General features: G+C 35.0%; 2 protein-coding genes and 1 non-coding gene across 11 annotated transcripts in view; 2 read left to right on the forward strand and 1 right to left on the reverse strand.

Annotated features, from left to right (window-relative positions):
* Nucleotides 1–15937, forward strand: part of LOC147834319 (uncharacterized) — a 42512-nt gene extending 26575 nt beyond the window's left edge. Inside the window, exons 4-5 of the transcript XR_015506490.1 lie at nucleotides 14123–14250; nucleotides 15820–15937. This is a non-coding gene — a transcript (uncharacterized LOC147834319). The remainder of the gene's footprint in view (nucleotides 1–14122; nucleotides 14251–15819) is intronic.
* Nucleotides 550–4168, reverse strand: vip (vasoactive intestinal peptide). The gene is given in 6 exon segments (NM_001114553.3): nucleotides 550–1058; nucleotides 1148–1256; nucleotides 2102–2233; nucleotides 2770–2874; nucleotides 3497–3601; nucleotides 4018–4168. Coding segments are annotated over 6 exon segments (462 nt in total). The 5' UTR covers nucleotides 4020–4168; the 3' UTR covers nucleotides 550–1049.
* A 2002-nt stretch (nucleotides 15938–17939) lies between the features above and the next one.
* anapc1 (anaphase promoting complex subunit 1) overlaps nucleotides 17940–19810 on the forward strand; it is a 181950-nt gene continuing 180079 nt past the window's right edge. For all 9 annotated transcript variants that reach the window (XR_015506403.1, XR_015506406.1, XR_015506404.1 and 6 more), the window contains exon 1: nucleotides 17940–18122. The gene's annotated coding sequence lies outside the window, so the exon portion shown is untranslated. The remainder of the gene's footprint in view (nucleotides 18123–19810) is intronic.

Below are 19810 nucleotides of genomic sequence, written 5' to 3' on the forward strand. Positions count from 1 at the left end.
AAAGATATTTTGAAAAATGTTGGAAACCTGTAACTATTGACTTGTTTTTCTATAATGAATCTATCAATGGTTACCAGTTTTCTTTTGTGTTCAACAGAGAAAAAGGAGTTAAAGGGATAGTGCACGCAAAAATGATAATTCTGTCATCATTTTCTCATAGTCAAGTGGTTATAAACACTAAAGAGGATAATTCGAAAAATGTTGGAAATCTGTATATTGACTTCCATAGTACTTGTTTTTCTACTATGAATATGTCAATGGTTACCAATTTTTTTAAGTGGTTATAAACCTTTGTGTCCATCAAAAGAAGATATTTCAAAAAATGTTGAAAACCTGTTACCATTGACTTCCATTGATTTCCTACTGTGGATGTCAATGGTTACCGGTTTCTAGCATTTTAAAAAAAAAATGCTTTTTTTTTGCATTTAGCAGAAAATAATACTCAAGTAAAGGTAAATGATGACGGAATTTTCAGTTTTGGGTGAACTGTGCCTTTAAAGTTAGATTCGTGCTTATTGTCGACACTGAAATTGAGCGCAGTCAAGAAAAATTGTATGGCTCTTCAACCTTTTATTATTCTTTGAATGGCAAAAATAAAGATTTCCAATGCCCGACCCTCCCAAAACCCAAATGGTCCCTCTAGAGTTCACATAGAAGCAACATCAATATATTATTTTGTTTACAAAATAATTCATTTTACAAAAACGCACTGCGATACTTCATCGTCCAATCAGCAGTCTTCATCTCCTTATTGTACCAGTCCGGGTGTGGCTTGTTTCAATGCATTTATTGATCTACAATATACAGGAAACATGTCAAAGCAAACGTGTCGGATCCAAGGCCAAAGCACACTATGTACATCTTCAAGCTATAACATCTCTCATTATAGTTTATTTTCTATGTACAGTGCAAACATTTACGTCATAGGTAACCACATTATATTATTTTTTTCTTCAACACGTTGTTTTAGTAGTATGCTGATGTCCTATGCTAGACTGTGTAAAATGGAAACCCAAGGATGGTCTTGATTTCTTGCGTTCGGACTGACCTCAGAGCGGCTGGAGGAAACAAAAACAAAGCGTTTAAATTAGCTGTATGCACTTTTAATATAACTAATTTAATTTATACAGGAAGGTTTCGAACTAACCAATGGTATATGGTTGAGTAGTCGGTCTACAGTCACGTCATCGTAGCTCTCCCGATATGTGGTTTCTCCGCCGGCTGATTCCTCCTGCATACTGGGTGGGTCTTCTTGACTGAAGCGATGAATAAAAACCACCAATTGAATACCATTTTTATTAGTAAACAAACATCATTTATTGTGCTTTAATGTATTTAAAGGGATAGTTCACCCAAAAATTAAAAAAAAACTATCATCACCTGAATTTTTTTGAGTTTTTTTTTCTTCTGTTGAACACAAATGAAGTTATTTTTAACAATACTGGAAACCGGTAACCATTGAAATCCATCGTAGGAAAACAAATACTATAGAGGTCAGTGGTTACAGGTTTCCAACATTTTTCGAAATATCTTCTTTTGTGTTTAAAACCCCTTTGAGGACGAGTAAATGATGACTTAATTATATTTTTTTTGGAGGTGAACTAATCCCTTTAATTATTTTTTCTGTTGAACACAAAATAAAACCGGTAACCATTGACACGTTCATAGTAGGAAAACAAATACCATGGAAGTCAATGGTTACAGGTTTCCAACATTCTTCTAAATATCTTCTTTTGTGTTTATAAACACTTGAGGATGAGTAAATAATGACAGAATTATCACTTTTTTGTGAACTATCCCTTTAGTATTTTTTTCGTCTGTTGAGCACAACAGAAAACCTGTAACCATTCACACATTCATAGTAGGAAAACAATGGAAGTCAATGGTCAAAACATTTTTCGAAATATCTTTGTTTGACTTTCACTGATTTTTTTTTTTCTTCTAAGGATGTCTACTCGTTTCGAACATTCTTCAAAATATCTTCTTTTGAGTTCAACAGAGGAAAGGAACTCTTAAAAGCTAAGAGCCATTGAGTAAATAGTGAGTACATTTAATTTTTGAGTGAACTATGACTTTAAGTTAAAGGTTTTGTGCTTTATACCTTCGCTTTCCTGTGAGAACAGAGTTCAGATATTTCTTCACCGCCATCTGCTTGCGAAAGCGACTGTAGTTGTCTGTGAATATTGCATCTGAATGACGCTTCATCGGCGCCTGGTCTTCCATCAAATCATCACTACAATCATAAAGAATTAAGTCAGACACATTACATTTGACATCACCAAGATTTGAAGTTTACTTCTATTCAATTGTCATGTAAGTAGGATTAAATTACTACATTAGATGGTGTAGAATTTTATGTTTTAGGATGAAAATTTGCATATGTATACGCAATTTATATCATTGAGAATTGTAATCTAACTTTTGAGTGATCCATTATTATATACCTATAATCTAAAATCTTATAATGATTATAAAATTATATTAAACGACTCCCAAAATGATATGCCACCAAGTTCAGTTTAACTTCTTAATTCAAGTTAACCATCCCTTAAGTTACCCGTCCCTACTTAAATACCTAGATAGTTTCAAATTGAAGCAAAGTGAACGAGTGAGGTCTGGTTTAATGGTTTTAAAAAGGTGTTGAACAATATTTGTGTGATTAGTGATGACCAGAAATCCCCCTAGACTGGTTTCAGCAAAGCTATAATAGTTGCGCTATGGATTACCCTTTTGTCATGTTGCATTTGGCATAATAAAGGGTTGATGTACCTGACCCGCTTTCCGATCAATGACTCCAGGTACCGTCTGGCAGATAATTGTCCTAGAAGTTTACTGTATCCGCTTGTGAAGAGCCCGTCTGCGTGTCTTGTTTCTCTGCACACATACAACAAATCCTTTCATTTAACATCTGATGTACGCAACTTTTATTTCTTTATTCAATTTCAGTTGTTTCATCACAGCAGATTTGTAATAAAAGATGTTTGTTTAATTTTATAGAAGGTTTTGAAGCTTTATATTATTTCTACAGTCTCCTTTACAAAAAAAGGAACGTCGACAAACTGAATAAAGCTTCTTACACTGTTTGAAGGTCTTATATTAACCCATTTATTATGATTCTACACATAAAAAAGTAACTGATTTACAACTGTTGCAGTTGCAATGGTAAATTTATCATGTTTGTGCCAAAATTATACATTTATAGGTGGTTCAAATAAGACTACAGAAAGTTAAGCTTAATACATAAGCTATATTTAGAATAGAAAATATGCCTCATATTACAAAAACGACATTTTTGCCTTTGTTTCGTTTTTTTCAATCGTCTTTATGATTTACTTTTCTGAGGCGATTCATTCAGCTTCGCGCGCACTGCTCTAATGGCGCGAACAAAGCGCGCTCATTTTCTATTCCATATAAAACACATATAAACAGCTTCATATCATAGCAAAATAATTATGAATTCAGTTTTATTCGTGTACTTCAATAGAAAAGAGTTTACCTCATGGAGGCGAAGGGTAAACTTAAGGTCCGGGCATATAAAACACTGGAAAGAGTTATGAAGAGCAAGAGCTGAGAGCCGTTCCGCACAAGCATTGCTTTACACCTGTGCATACATGAATACATAATGTCAACTTCACAGTGAATGGAAATATAGATATAAATGCACTTTCAAACTTGAAATACAGTATTAAAGACAGTTGAATACATTTGCAAAGTTAAATGATCTCTTAAAGGAGTAAGATAGATAGCTAAGGAAAATATGTTATCAAAAGAGTTATTCAACATTTCTATAGGCTATTATGCTGATGTATTATGTGAAAATATATATCAATAATATCTTAAAAACAGGAATATCGCAGCTTTTAAACTGTTAAACATATTATTAATATGTCGTGCTATCTGTAGGCTATAAATGCGAATGAACCCAGCAATATTTGAAAACACTGCAACATGAACATATGTATAAAGGGACTGTATAGTAAATGTTGAATGAGTGTAAATAAATTGAAGGGAACTTACATGTGCAATGGAGATGTGAGATCCGCGCTCTGATCGGCTGCTGAAATACCTCCAGTCAAATCTCCCAAAGTCTCCAGGTGGACTTTTTAAGTTCCTTTTGGCGCTCTTGTGTCTCTTTGAATAGTCTCACCCCTCGCCTCGTTTTATATGTCTGAATACTTTCCATCAGACGGGAAGACAATCAGATTTGATTTGCGTTAATACGTCACGAAGAAAGTCCCATTGGGATGGATGCGTTCGTCATTGGTCGGCAGGCACACACACATGCGCGCGCGCGCACACACACACACGCGAACACACATACAGACATGATTAAGTTTGTGATTGCTCAGAATGTTTTGTGTCATTCGGTGTGATTCATTCTTTGGATATTTGTTTGCATGGATGCACTTTTTGGTCAAAGAAGAGATAGAGTGACATGTAAACCAGGATAACTTACAAAGAAAGAAAATAAAGAAATGCTCAGGTGATGCAAACACATAAATGCACGTATTGCATATAGAATCTGCATCATTGCTTTTAGATAGATAGATAGATAGATAGATAGATAGATAGATGGATGGATGGATGGATGGATGGATGGATGGATGGATGGATGGATGGATAGATAGATAGATAGATAGATAGATAGATAGATAGATAGATAGATAGATAAATAGATAGATAGATAGATAGATAGATGGATGGACGGATAGATTTATGGATGGATGGGTGGATGGATGGAAGGATTGATAGAGGGATGTATGGATGGATAGATAAACAGAGGGTTAGATAGATAGATAGATAGATAGATAGATAGATAGATAGATAGATAGATAGATAGATAGATAGATAGATAGATAGATAGATAGATAGATAGATAGATGGATGGATGGACGGATAGATTTATGGATGGATAGATAGATAGATAGATAGATAGATAGATAGATAGATAGATAGATAGATAGATAGATAGATAGATAGATAGATAGATAGATAGATAGATAGATAGAGGGATGTATGGATGGAAAGATAGATAGATGGATGGATGAATGGATTTATGGATGGATGTATGGATTGATAGACAAATAGAGGGAGGGAGGGAGGGAGGGATGGATGGATGGATGGATGGAAGGATTGATAGAGGGATGTATGGATGGATAGATAAACAGAGGGTTAGATAGATAGATAGATAGATAGATAGATAGATAGATAGATAGATAGATAGATAGATAGATAGATAGATAGATAGATGGATGGATGGATGCATGGATGGATGGATGGATGGATGAATGGACGGATAGATTTATGGATGGATGGATGGATAGATAGATAGATAGATAGATAGATAGATAGAGGGATGTATGGATGGAAAGATAGATAGATGGATGAATGGATTTATGGATGGATGTATGGATTGATAGACAAATAGAGGGAGGGAGGGAGGGATGGATGGATGGATGGATGGAAGGATTGATAGAGGGATGTATGGATGGATAGATAAACAGAGGGTTAGATAGATAGATAGATAGATAGATAGATAGATAGATAGATAGATAGATAGATAGATAGATAGATAGATAGATAGATAGATAGATAGATGGATGGATGGATGGATGGACGGATAGATTTATGGATGGATAGATAGATAGATAGATAGATAGATAGATAGATAGATAGATAGATAGATAGATAGATAGATAGATAGATAGATAGATAGATAGATAGATAGATAGAGGGATGTATGGATGGAAAGATAGATAGATGGATGGATGAATGGATTTATGGATGGATGTATGGATTGATAGACAAATAGAGGGAGGGAGGGAGGGAGGGAGGGATGGATGGATGGATGGATGGAAGGATTGATAGAGGGATGTATGGATGGATAGATAAACAGAGGGTTAGATAGATAGATAGATAGATAGATAGATAGATAGATAGATAGATAGATAGATAGATAGATAGATAGATAGATAGATAGATAGATCTAGATTAGATTAGAGACAGACAGAAATACTTTGTAAACTTGATTTATTGGCATCGCATCTGCAATCTGCTTTCCTCGTTAATCACTTCTTCCAGCAGAATCCAGATCCCAGAAAACTGCCTTTCAGATGAAATCATTAAAGGTCATATAGGGCTCACTGCTCCTGCCTATACATTGTGCCTTTGTTCCAACAACGAGGATTAGTCTTAACTGGAGACCGGCAACCAAACATAATATTATTAAGTATAAGTATTATTAACAATAAATGACGACGTTCAAAACTGAAATGAGTTTTCAAGACAACCATCTCTAGGGTCTTGGTGGACACTTGCGCATGTAAACATTTCCTGTTGATGCTTAAATGAGTCTGGTTTATGTCACCAGCGACTCTCAACAATGTTTGTTCATTATTTTGGCAGTGATGTATTTAATGCAGAGAATTATCCTGTTAGCAAAGGGATTGACTCAAGGTTAAGATGAGGGTAAAACACCGTAGACGGGCACAGAATAATCCTCCTTACTCACACATTTGCTTATAGGTTTAAATTGTGTATATATAATTAATCATCTGTATGTGTCTATCTGTCTGTCTGTCTGTCTGTCTGTCTGTCTGTCTGTCTGTCTGTTTGTTTGTCTGTCTGTTCTATCCATCCATATCATCAATCCATCCATCCATCCATCCATCCATCCATCCATCATTCTTTTGTTTATTCTATTCATCCATCCATCCATCCATCCATCCATCTTTTTCAGATTAATCTGTACATCCATCTATTATCCTTTTGTTTATTCCATCCATCCATCTTTTGTTGATTCTATCCATTCATCTGTCCATTCATCTTTTTTGAAATTCTGTCCATTGATCTATATTCTTTTGTTCATCTGCACATACATCCATCCTTCTTATGTTTATTCTATCGTCCATCTCTTTTGACTATTTTGTCCATCCATCTATTATTATTTTGTTTATTGCATCCATTCATCCATCTTTTATTTATTCTATCCATTCATATAATCAATCCATCTCTCTAATTATCCACCCATCCATGCATCCATCATTCCATCTATCCTTCTTTTATTTATTCTATCCATCCATCTATCCTTCTTTTCTTCATTCTATCCATCTATCCACCCATTTTTTGATAATTCTGTCCATCCATTATTCATTCGTTTATTGCGTCCATTCATCTGCACATCCTTCATCCATCTTTTGTTTATTTTATCCATCCATATCATCAATCCATCTATCCATCCAACCATCCATCCTTCTTTTGTTTATCCGTCTATCTGTCAGTCTGTCTGTCTTTCTGTCTGTGTCTGTTTTTGTTTATTCTATCCATCCATATCAATTCACCCATCCATCCATCTATCCATTCATCTATCCATCCATCCATCCTTCTTTTGTTTATTCTATCCATCTATCCATCCATCTTTTTTGATAATTCTGTCCATCCATTATTTATTCGTTTATTGCATCCTTTCATCTGCGCATCATCCATCCTTTTGTTTATTCTATAATTTATATCATCAATCCATCATCCATCCATCCTTCTTTTTGATTAGTCTGTCCATTCATCTTTTATTCTTTTGTTTATCGCATTCATTCATCTGCACATCCTTCATCCATCTTTTGTTTATTCTATCCATCCATATCACCAATCCATCCATCCATCCATCCTTCTTTTGTTTTTCCAACTATCCCTTCGTTGATCCATCCATCCATCCTTCTTTTGTTTATTCTATCCATCCATATCATCAATCCATCTATCCATCCATATCATCAATCCATCTATCCATCCATCAATCCATCCACCCTTCCTTCTTTTGTTTATCCATCTATCAATCCATTCATCCATCCATCCTTCTTTTGTTTATTCTATCCATCCATATCATCAATCCATCTATCCATCCATATCATCAATCCATCTATCCATCCATCAATCCATCCACCCTTCCTTCTTTTGTTTATCCATCTATCAATCCATCATCCATCCATCCTTCTTTTGTTTTTTCTATCCATCCATCCATCCATCTTTTTGATTATTCTGTCCATTCATCTTTAATTCTTTTGTGTATTGCATCCATTCATCTGCACATCCATTCATCCATCTTTTGTTTATTCTATCCATCCATCCATCCATTCATCCTTCTTTTTTTATCCATCTATTCATCCGCCAATCCATCCATCCATCCATGCAGATATTTAAAAAAACACTATTTGATCAGAAATGTGATAATGTAATGATCATACTAAATTAAACAGGTAATAGATTGTTTTCAGAGCTAATAAAATCTACAACAAAAACCACTTTAGAACAAAACCTCAGCAGAAATGTTCTTATATTCTTATTGGTTGTTAGTATTTATCTTAGTATCTATCTTCAGCAGTACATCTAACGCCTAGTACCTACTGGAGATGTGGGATCACAATATATTTTGTGAATATTGTGCAGTCCATATAGATGTTGTGCATAAGATAAATGGATAAGATGATACTATGTTAGAGGTTTGTTCAAATCTGTGAAATCTATCATACCACACGTGAGCAATACTAATATCCATGCTTGACTTGACACCATTCATTTAAGTCTCATGTGATTTCCTGATCCCCTTTCTTATTGTTTCCGGTCCGCCCTCTCAATTGACCAGTCAATAAAGTGACAAAAAGATAAAAAACTCATAAGGCAAAACAGTAATATGTCTCTGAAATTGTTTTGAATGAATAACTGAATCAATATGCTGATGTTTAGCTCCGTAATTTATATAGGAAGAGTCTGTCATAATCTGTCAACACGTTTATATCTGCTTTCACTGATGTCTTCATTGCAGTCCCCGTGACAGATCAGTTAGCCTAACCCTTAAGTGCATCCAAATTAATGCAGTAAATACATCTGTATATCTGGACACACGGAGGACATTAGCTTCAATAATCATATCAGAGCATCATTAGATCTGTAATCAAAGCTAAGAACAACAGCACCCTGCTCTCCATCCACACAGCCAATCACATTACTGATTTTATAGTTTTTATTTAGCCTAGTTTATCCATTTAAATCTGATTTATATGTCATATACGCTATCTATCTATCTATCTATCTATCTATCTATCTATCTATCTATCTATCTATCTATCTATCTATCTATCTATCTATCTATCTATCTATCCATCCATCCATCCATCCATCCATCCATCCATCCATCCATCCATCCATCCATCCATCCATCCATCCATCCATCCATCCATCCATCCATCCATCCATCCATCCATCCATCCTTTCATTTAATCTGTCCATTAATTCCATTTTTGTTTATCATAACCATCTGTATGTCCTTTGTTAAATCCATCCATCCGTCCATCAGTCTATCCATCTATTGTTTTGTTTATTCCATCTATCATCATTTTTTAATCCATCCATATTTTGTTTATCCTATCCATCCATGCTTTTTTTTCATTCTATCCATCCATACATTCATTCATTCATCTATCCATCCATTCCACTTTAGCTTATTCCATCCATCCATCCATCTTTTGTTTATATTATCCATCCATCAATCTATCTGTCCATTCATCTTTTTTATTCTATTCATCCATACAAACATCCATCCATACTTTTTTTGTTAATTACATCCATCCATCCATTCTACTTTTGCTTATTCCATCCATCCATCCATCTTTTGTTTATATTATCCATATAATATTATTTATATTATTTTATCTATCTATCCATCCATCCTTCCATCCATCCATCCATCCATCCATCCATCCATCCATCCATCCTTTCATTTAATCTGTCCATTAATTCCATTTTTGTTTATCATAACCTGTATGTCCTTTGTTTAATCCATCCATCCGTCCATCAGTCTATCCATCTATTCTTTTGTTTATTCCATCTATCATCATTTTTTTAATCCATCCATATTTTGTTTATCCTATCCATCCATGCTTCTTTTTCATTCTATCCATCCATACACCCATTCATCTATTCTTCTTGTGTTAATTCCATCCACTTTTCCATTTTCTTTTGCTTATTTCATTCATTCATTCATTCATTCATTCATTCTACTTTTGCTTATTCCATCCATCCATCCATCTTTTTTTATATTATCCATCCATCAATCTATCTGTCCATCCATCTTTTTTATTCTATTCATCCATACAAACATCCATCCATACTTTTTTTGTTAATTACATCCATCCATCCATTCTACTTTTGCTTATTCCATCCATCCATCCATCCATCCATCCATCCATCCATCCATCCATCTTTTGTTTATATTATCCATCCATCCATCTTTTGTTTATATTATCCATCCATCCATCTTTTGTTTATATTATCCATCCATCAATCTATCCATCCATCCATCTTTTTTATTCTATCCATCCATACAAACATCCATGCATTCTTTTTTGTTAATTACATCCATTTTTCTTTTGCTTATTTCATTCATGCATCCATCCATCCTTTCCCTTGCTTATTCTATCAATCTATCCTTTTGTTTATTCCATCCATCCTTTTGTTTATTCCATCCATTCATCAACATCAACATTTTCTCATTCATTCATTCGTCCATCTTGTGTTTATTCTATCCATCCATCCATCCATCCATCCATCCATCTTTTGTATATTCTACGTCATCATCCTTCCTCCTTTTGTTTATTCTATCAATCTTTTTGTCTATTCCATCCATTCATCAAAATGTTGTATTCATTCATTCATCTTTTGTTTATTCTATCCATCCATCCATCTTTTGTAAATTCTACATCATCATCCATCTATCTTTTGTTTATTCCATTCATTAACATTTTTTTCATTTATTCATTCATCCATCTATATTTTGTTATATTCTACATCATCAATCATCCTTCTTTTGTTTATTCCATCCATTTAACATTTTTTCATTCATTCATCCATCCATTCGTCTATCTTTTCTTTATTCCATCCATCAATTCATCATTCTTTTATTTATTCCATCCATCCCTCCATCTATCCTTCTTTTGTTTATTGCATTCATCCATCCATTTATTCTTCTTTTTTATTCTATCCATCCATACAAACATCCATCCATTCTTCTTTTGTTAATTCCATCCATTCTTCCTTTGCTTATTTTATTCTTTCCATCCATCCATCCGTCCATCTTTTGTTTATTCTGCATTATCTTCCATCCATCTTTTGTTTGTTCCATCCATCAGTTCACCATTCTTTTATTCATCTATCTATCTATCTATCTATCTATCTATCTATCTATCTATCTATCTATCTATCTATCTATCTATCTATCTATCTATCTATCTATCTATCTATCTATCTATCTATCTATCTATCTATCTATCTATCTATCTACCATCCATTCATCCATCCATCCATCCTGCACGACTCAGTAATAAATGTTGATTGGCATGCAAAATTTCAAGCCCGTGTGTTGTCCTGTGACTAATGGTCTCCTCTTTGCACACTCCAACAAGAATGTCAAACTGCTTTTGTGTACGTCATCATCATCATCATCATCTCACATGTACCAGCGTGATGCAGTCCCTCACCTTTGCCCTTGTATCGCATATATATTCTCGAGTCAGACATGGACATGACAGCTCTCACTCAGTGCATGCTGCAATATTTCCTCTGCTCTATTGTCTAGTCCTTCATTCGATATTGCCAATTTAGCTAAGGGATCTAAAGTTGAGCTGTGCATGCGGTGGAAAGACTTGGGTCCAGTAAATACACAGAAACAATCTCAAGGACCTGAGAATAAGAGCTGACGCTTGCCATATGTGTGAGAGGGAGGAGTTTTATTGAAAAATAATCGAGTGAGAAGACAACACTGGAGACACATTCATCTGGTGGCACACTATCTAGTGCACATTATGAGTCTATAGAGGAAGCATGCAAACCCTATTCTGCCTATATTGGATTCATATTGATCTCAGCATAGCCATCTCTGTGGTTGTCTGAGTTTATGGGAAATAAAACGCCTGAAATTCACTACCACCTCAGAACCGCGGGATAGTGGTTTCACTCAATCAGAATCTATTTCTCTGTTGATAGCATAACAAATATACACATCGAAGAATTAATAGCCGGTAAACAATACAGTATGCTGCTTGTATTAAAGGGCCAACTATTCCGGCATATGTTTTATGCAGTGGATGCCCTTCCAGCCACAACCTAGTACTGGGAAACACCCATACACTCTCATTCACACTCATCCACTACAGCCGATTTAGTTCATCCAATTCACCCAAAGCGCATGTGTTTGGACTGTGAGGGAAACCAGAGCACCCAAAGAAATCCACGCAAGCACAGGGGGAACATGCACACTCCACACAGAAATGCCAACTGGCCCAGCCGGGACTCAAACCAGCGACCTTATTGCTGTGAGGCGACAGTGCTAACCACTGAGCCACTGTGCCACCCTGTTGATGTTATTATCTATATTAATAATTAAGGCATCAACAATATTCACTGAACAAATATGGGTGGTATTGAAAAATCATAGCTATAACAGAGAGTCCGCGGGGTCTTAAAAAGTAATAAATGTTGAACAAATAAATTTAGAAAAAAATCAAGACTCTAAAAATCTATTAAAAAGGCTTAAATGTTGTTTTTGAACACTGTTAATCTCAAAAAGTTAAGGTAACCCAAACCATTTGAGGAAAACAATTGCAACAAACCATTTAAGTTCAAAAACTAATCTATATGAGTATTGTCAACTTAATCCATTTGAGTAAATGAAGCAATTTGAGCGCAGTAAAACTCGATAAATAAAGAGAACTCAAACTGAGTACTGTAAAACCCAATAAATAAAGAGAACTTAAACCAACTGAGTACTGTAAAACCCAATAAATAAAGAGAACTTAAACCAACTGTGTGCTGTAAAACCCAATAAATAAAGAGAACTTAAACCAACTGTGTGCTGTAAAACCCAATAAATAAAGAGAACTTAAACCAACTGTGTGCTGTAAAACCCAATAAATAAAGAGAACTTAAACCAACTGTGTGCTGTAAAACCCAATAAATAAAGAGAACTTAAACCAACTGTGTGCTGTAAAACCCAATAAATAAAGAGAACTTAAACCAACTGTGTGCTGTAAAACCCAATAAATAAAGAGAACTTAAACCAACTGTGTGCTGTAAAACCCAATAAATAAAGAGAACTTAAACCAACTGTGTGCTGTAAAACCCAATAAATAAAGAGAACTTAAACCAACTGTGTGCTGTAAAACCCAATAAATAAAGAGAACTTAAACCAACTGTGTGCTGTAAAACACAATAAATAAAGAGAACTTAAACCAACTGTGTGCTGTAAAACCCAATAAATAAAGAGAACTTAAACCAACTGTGTGCTGTAAAACACAATAAGTTAAGGCAACTCAAACCATTTGAGGAAACCGAGTGCTACAAACTATTTAAGTTCAAAAACTAATCTATATGAGTACTGTCAACTTAATCCATTTAAGTTGAAGTAATGAGGTATTTAATGTCAGGAAGAAATTAATAGCTCCTTATATTTTAAATATATTAATAGAATTACAGATTGGTTTGGCAAAAGCTCTTTACACCTAAATATTGGGAAAACAAAAGAGTTATTTCTGGGGAGTCAAGCAAGAGCAGTAGATACTAGACTTTATAAACCAGTCACCATAAACGCACAAATAGAGCAGGTATCAAATTTTAAGTATTTAGGCACAATTATTGACAATAAACTGAATTTTAATAGTAATGTAGAGGAGGTTTATAAGAAGGCAAGTCAGCGCCTCTATCTCCTCCGCGAGTTGAGAAGTTTTAATGTAAGTACAAAGACTTTAAACATGGCATATAGATCATTGATAGAGAGTGTTCTCACATATAATATTGTTTCATGGTTTGGTAACACAAATCTTATACATAAAAAGAAATTATCGCAAATTATCAATCAGGCAAATAAGATAACTGGTCACAAACAACTTGCATTGCAGATTTTATTTGACTGGAAAAAACAGCAGTTGTGATTTTTAAAGATAATACTCATCCCCTTCACTCAGCTTTTCACGAGTTCACACTTGCATTCGTTTAAGTATAAAGCATATTTGGTGTGCTGTCCGGGGGGAGGGCTCTGAGCTCGAGGAGACACCCCAACTCGAGTTATTCCCCTTATCAGGAAACAAAGAGGAGTTGGGATTCGAGCGAAGTATCTAGCCCGGCCCCAGAACGCTCCCCCCGGGAATGCAATGCAAGAGGTGAGGTGACAGGGTGGTGGAGGGACGCTAAAGTCATGAGATGCTGCAGGTAAGACAGCTTTGGTATATATAGGGGTTGCTCAAGAACTGATTTGATGATGGGATAATTGTCAATGACGTATTCGATACTGAAACTTCTGCGCATGCTCCTCCCGAAATTTGTTTACGAAACATCACTTGAATTGTTACCATCAGGGCGCAGGTTTGGAATTCCTAAAGCACGAAGAAATGCTTATAAAAAGTCATTTATCCCAATGGCAGTTGTTGTTTTAAATCGGATCACTGTTTAAAGTGAATGACCTGCAGTTTGTATGGGGCTAATTAGGTTGTTAAAATTATAACTTATGTTGTTGTCTTGATGAGTGTTGTTTTTGTTGTAATATGTTTGTAATTGTTGTCCTTAATCCAGTGTTAAATACAAATTTTCTTTTCTGTGTCAAACAGAACGAACAATCAAGTTTAAACTAATTAACTCATTACTAGGCCCACACAGATTTTCCGCAGAATTCCACTGATTTTTGCAGATTTTTAGCCCATTATTAATTCTGTTTATTTATCTGCGTAAATGTGTAAATCTGAATTTATTCAGTAATTTATTACTTTTTATTTAATATATTAGGGTTTTAGTTATAATACTCCGCTGGATACTCCCAAAGTAATTCCGCAGAAATCTGCAGATTTTTACCAAAATTCTCCGCAGAAATAGCAAAAAACGTCCGCAGATTCTGTCTGGCCCTACTCATTACCTTTAACACTGAGTTGAACTCTTTTCAAATGAGTAGAATTAACTTTCGGTCAATTTTGAGTCAACTGCACCCATTTCATTTGATAAAGTTGGCTGTTGAGGTTTAAATTATACATCTGTATTTGTATAAAGAGACTTTAGTTTTTTAAGAGTTTAATCATTGCATAAGCAAATAGTGGGATTCTGCGTGGTTTATTTTGTTGTCATCTCCACCCTCACTATAGCTGCTGCATTATACACTGTAAAAATATCCGTAAATCAACACTTTTTTGTATTTTGTGATTTCAAGCTTGTATTTTCCCCCATTTATTTGTTTTTGAATTGCATTATGTGATTCTTCCGACAACTTTTAACATTGATAGGTTTAAAAAAGTGGTTTTTATTCACATTTGTAACAGTTTAAAGTGATATATCATTGTATATTATGCTACAAACACCTTATAATAAACTGCCAGTACATGTTCTGTTATTTTACACATGTATTTCTCTCTATATTATTTATTATGCATTACTGTTTCAAAATACTAAAATCTCAATAAAAGTCACTTAGTTAAAATGTAGAGTTGAATTGTCAACATCAAAAGTCGACAGCAGAGATCAAGGTCATATTATGACATTTTTATTTATCTACTTATTTAGGTTTTAATGCCATATCAGCAGCACTGGCTATATTCACGGCAAAAACATATTCTAAATATACAATATATAATAATTTAATTGTCAGATCCTGTGTGTTTGTTTTCATCATGTGACCTTCCCCATGTGCTCCTTTGTTCTAGTTCCCACCATTAATTAATGTTCATCTGTTCCACCTGTGTTTATTCCCTGTGTATCATCAGTGTCATTATGTTCCTGTGTATTTATACCCCTTAGTTTGGTTCAGTCCTTCGTCCGGTATTCTCGATTATCACTCCATGTCGTTCCTGTGTCTCCTGTGTTATCGATGTCATTCCAAGTAAGTGTTTGTAAATAAATCTACATGTTTGATAAATCCTGTGATCTGTTTGCCTTCCTGAGTGAATCAAGGTGTTACAATAATCATATGAGTTTCCTCACAAACTAACATTGTATAAACACAACAAATCATACAAGTAACAACACTGAAAACAGTCATGTACAATCTTTTAGTTTGATTAAAGATAAATATTCTAAAATTGCACCAGAAGGCACCTTTTCAAACATTTCACTTAAAATATTTCCCGAATCTCAACACAATAGCCTAGTAGTCAGCATGCTGACATATGGTGCAGCAGCACTTTAGGGCGTCCCAAGTTCGAATCCCGGCACGAGGACATTTCCCGTCCCTACCCCCTCTCTTTCTCCCACTTTGCTTCCCGTCTGAAATACTGTCTTATCCACTTAATAAAAGGCAAAAAAGGCCAAAATATATGTATTAAAAAAATAAATAAATGAATAAAAATCTCCCGAATAAAAATGTTCTCTAATACTCAATGGTGGAAAGAGTACTGAAAAATCATACTCAAGTAAAAGTACCACTACTTGCCTAAAAATGTAGTGCAAGTAGATTAAAAATATCTGTTTTAATTATAACTAAAAAAAAAATTATTATAAAAAATGGGAGCGCTAGCATTCACAGCAAATGAATGACATCGATGCGGTACAAAGTTTGTTGTTGTCTTTGAGATGAGTTATATTGATTACATATTATATTTATTATTTACATAACACTTTCAGTGTATTATAACAGCTCGTCACCCACTGACGTTATTCTGCAAAATTAACATTAAAGTGAGCGACGTTCGTCTGACAGGTCCATTTGCGATAGCGCCCTAACAATGGATATTGGATAAGACGAAATGGCCAAGCATCCAGCCCCAAATATACAATCTCATTGAAGCTCCAGGTGATTTTACAAGAGAGTTAAAGTTAAAGGCCTACAAGTCTTTGGATGCCTACAACGTTGTTCTGTGTGGTCATGTGCTAGAAATAATGATCCATGATTACCAGATTCAAAACTATGTAGTGCTAAAAACCGAGGTTCTGCCTAGCCAAAGACAAGGAAAGAAGACGGAGCGGTACAAGGCCTGGGTAATCATCAACAAGCAAAACTACTGCATTCTGACAGCGAACTTCACCTGTGGCAGAGTATGTGAATGCACATGTTTACATTTCATTCTAAGCATTCAATGTCCGCAGTTAAATTCACCATATATAACCGATTTTGCTGAAATCATTGCTGCAATCAAAAACAAGTAATTTGTATGATTCATAATAGCGTGAACTTACCTGATAGGAAATGAGAACTGCAGAGTCACACATTTTTAATTAGGTCCTCACTCCATTCAGCTCTTATAATGGCTGTTAGCCAATAACATCTGCGGTTAAAAGCAGTGTGGTGTACAGTAAAAGTTACGTTTTCTATTTTTGGACTTACAAATTTGGTATCCTATTGCACAAATCGACATGTTTGCTATTGCAGCTGGTCCTTTTTTGCAACCACTATGCGCGGTTAAACCCTTGTGACGTAAGTTGGTAATTCCCCTATAGTGCATGTGTTTGGACGGTGGGGAAACCAGAGCACCCGGAGGAAACCCACGCCAACATGAGGAGAACATGCAAACTCCACATATAAATGCCAACTGACCCAGCCGAAGCTTGAACCAGCGACCTTCTTGCCGTGAGGTGACACTGAGCCACTGTGTTGTCCCAAATAATAATACAACATATATAAATAAATAAAATAACAAAAATGAACAAATAAAATAAATAATAAACAAAGCTAAATAAGTAGCAGGGCAGTTGAAGCCCACAAATTAATTATCTTTTATCTCTCTTATTGTCTTCAAATATATCACAATTTTTTGAATTTTTGGGGAAATCTTGAAACATGTACATTTATGAATATCAAATATCAACAAAATATTTAGAATATAAAATAACCCCAAAAAAACTATACCCCGCGTAAAACCTGCCTGCTTTCACGCGCTTCCTGGACGCAGCTCTCCGATTGGTCAGACGCCCGGACATGCGTCACGGGATAACAACATGTCCGCGTTCATTTGAAACAGAATAGTGTGCTCGGTTTGCTTTTCACCGCATACTTTGATGAGTTTGTACGTTTCTCCAAGTGAGCAGGAGATTGTAGAGGGAGAAGCATCTGTTAAAGGGAAGGACCGCACTCCAGGACTGGAAGATCGACTATTTGTTATTATCAGGTGAATATCGGAGCGGATGTTGCTAACTTAGCTGTAGCGCCGCGGCTAATGCTGACAGCATGACAGACCGGGTTTATCATGAAGTTTTACATATAATTATCATCAGAAAAAGAGCTCATGTGCAGTGTTATCTATGTTTTTACTTACTGATTTATTGAAAGGGTTAATCGCACATCATAAATATATCTGCTAACGTTATTTGGCGAACGATAATGAATTGAATTGTCTCTTAATGTCGTATTTTTTAACGTTACTTATGAAATTGCGTGAACAGTTGATGTGCAAGTACATACTGACAGATATTGAGCTAAATTAGGGTTTATATTCAGACTTTTACCATTTCAATATAATTTTCAGAAAAGTATTCTTTGGTAATTCTCAAAAGGGAAATTACATTAGCTGCCAATGTCTATCAAAGTACATCATTGTTACTGATGTCTTTGCATTGTCTTCTATCCATCAGTGACAGTATATCTTTTTAAATCAGATTCATTTACAACATTTGGTTGAAACATTTAGTTTCAGTTTGCTGTTTTGTAGTTTAACATTAAAACAAACTACCCCAAAAAAAACTACCTCTCTTCTATAAATGGATGGGGGGCCACCTTTGGCCTGCGGGCCCTAGTTTGGGCATCTCTGATATAGGGACCGTGTTCAAAATCTTCTGAACTGAACAAATGTGCGAGTATAAACTTTACATCAGTCTGATAGATTGACAAAAGTAACCCTAATATATGACAGACATATATGTGACAGATATTTGAGCAGACAGGCTGTGCAGGCATGAATATTTGGCAGTATATTTTTTGTAATGTATTGTAATAATGATTATATATGTACAGTTGTATAAAATATATTATCCCACCTACGAAATGAATAATTTTCCAATCAAGTGTTGTTAAACGGGGTAAAGATCTTTTCAAAACTTTTTTCCCTATCATAGTTTTAATGGCTAATTTTTTGTTTTTGTTGTGATGACTGCATAATATTTTAGTAGTTATTTTGTAACAGTATTATTCAGCTTAAACTGCCATTTAAAGGCTTAACTGGGTTAATTAGGATAACTAGGCAAATCACTGGATAACCATGGTTTATTCTGTAGACCAGTGGTCACCAAACTTGTTCCTGGAGGGCCGGTGTCCTGCAGATTTTAGTTCCAACCCTAATCGAACACACCTGAACAAGCTAATCAAGTTCTTGCTAGGTATACTTGAATCATCCAGGCAGGTGTGTTGAGGCAAGTTGGAGCTAAACCCTGCAGGGACACCGGCCGTCCAGGACCGAGATTGGTGACCCCTGCTGTAGACAATCAAATTTTAGTTTTGTAATGTGGCTAAAGTTTTTACATTAAGAAAAGATGTGTATTTTCAATCCAGCCGAACTGAAAGGAATACGACTTTCTTCAGATGGGAAGTTCTTGCTCTGTTAAACATCACTTGGAAAATGTTTTAAATATATAATAAAATTTTCTTATTGGAACTATAGTCAACATTTGAAGCAGATCAGCAAAGTTAATCCAAGTTGTCCTAAAACAAGGGTAGGTATTGTTTAATCCACATTTTGATAGCTTTATTAAAAAAAGAAACAAAAATGAATATACAGTTGGGGAAAATAAGCATTGAACACATCCTGTTTTTTTCCTGGTAATAATATTTCTAAAGGAGCTGTTGACATGGAATTGAAGTAGA

Source organism: Danio rerio, chromosome 13 (assembly GCF_052040795.2).
Source record: "Danio rerio strain M-AB ecotype USA chromosome 13, GRCz13ab, whole genome shotgun sequence".
In the NCBI taxonomy this organism is placed as follows: domain Eukaryota; kingdom Metazoa; phylum Chordata; class Actinopteri; order Cypriniformes; family Danionidae; genus Danio; species Danio rerio.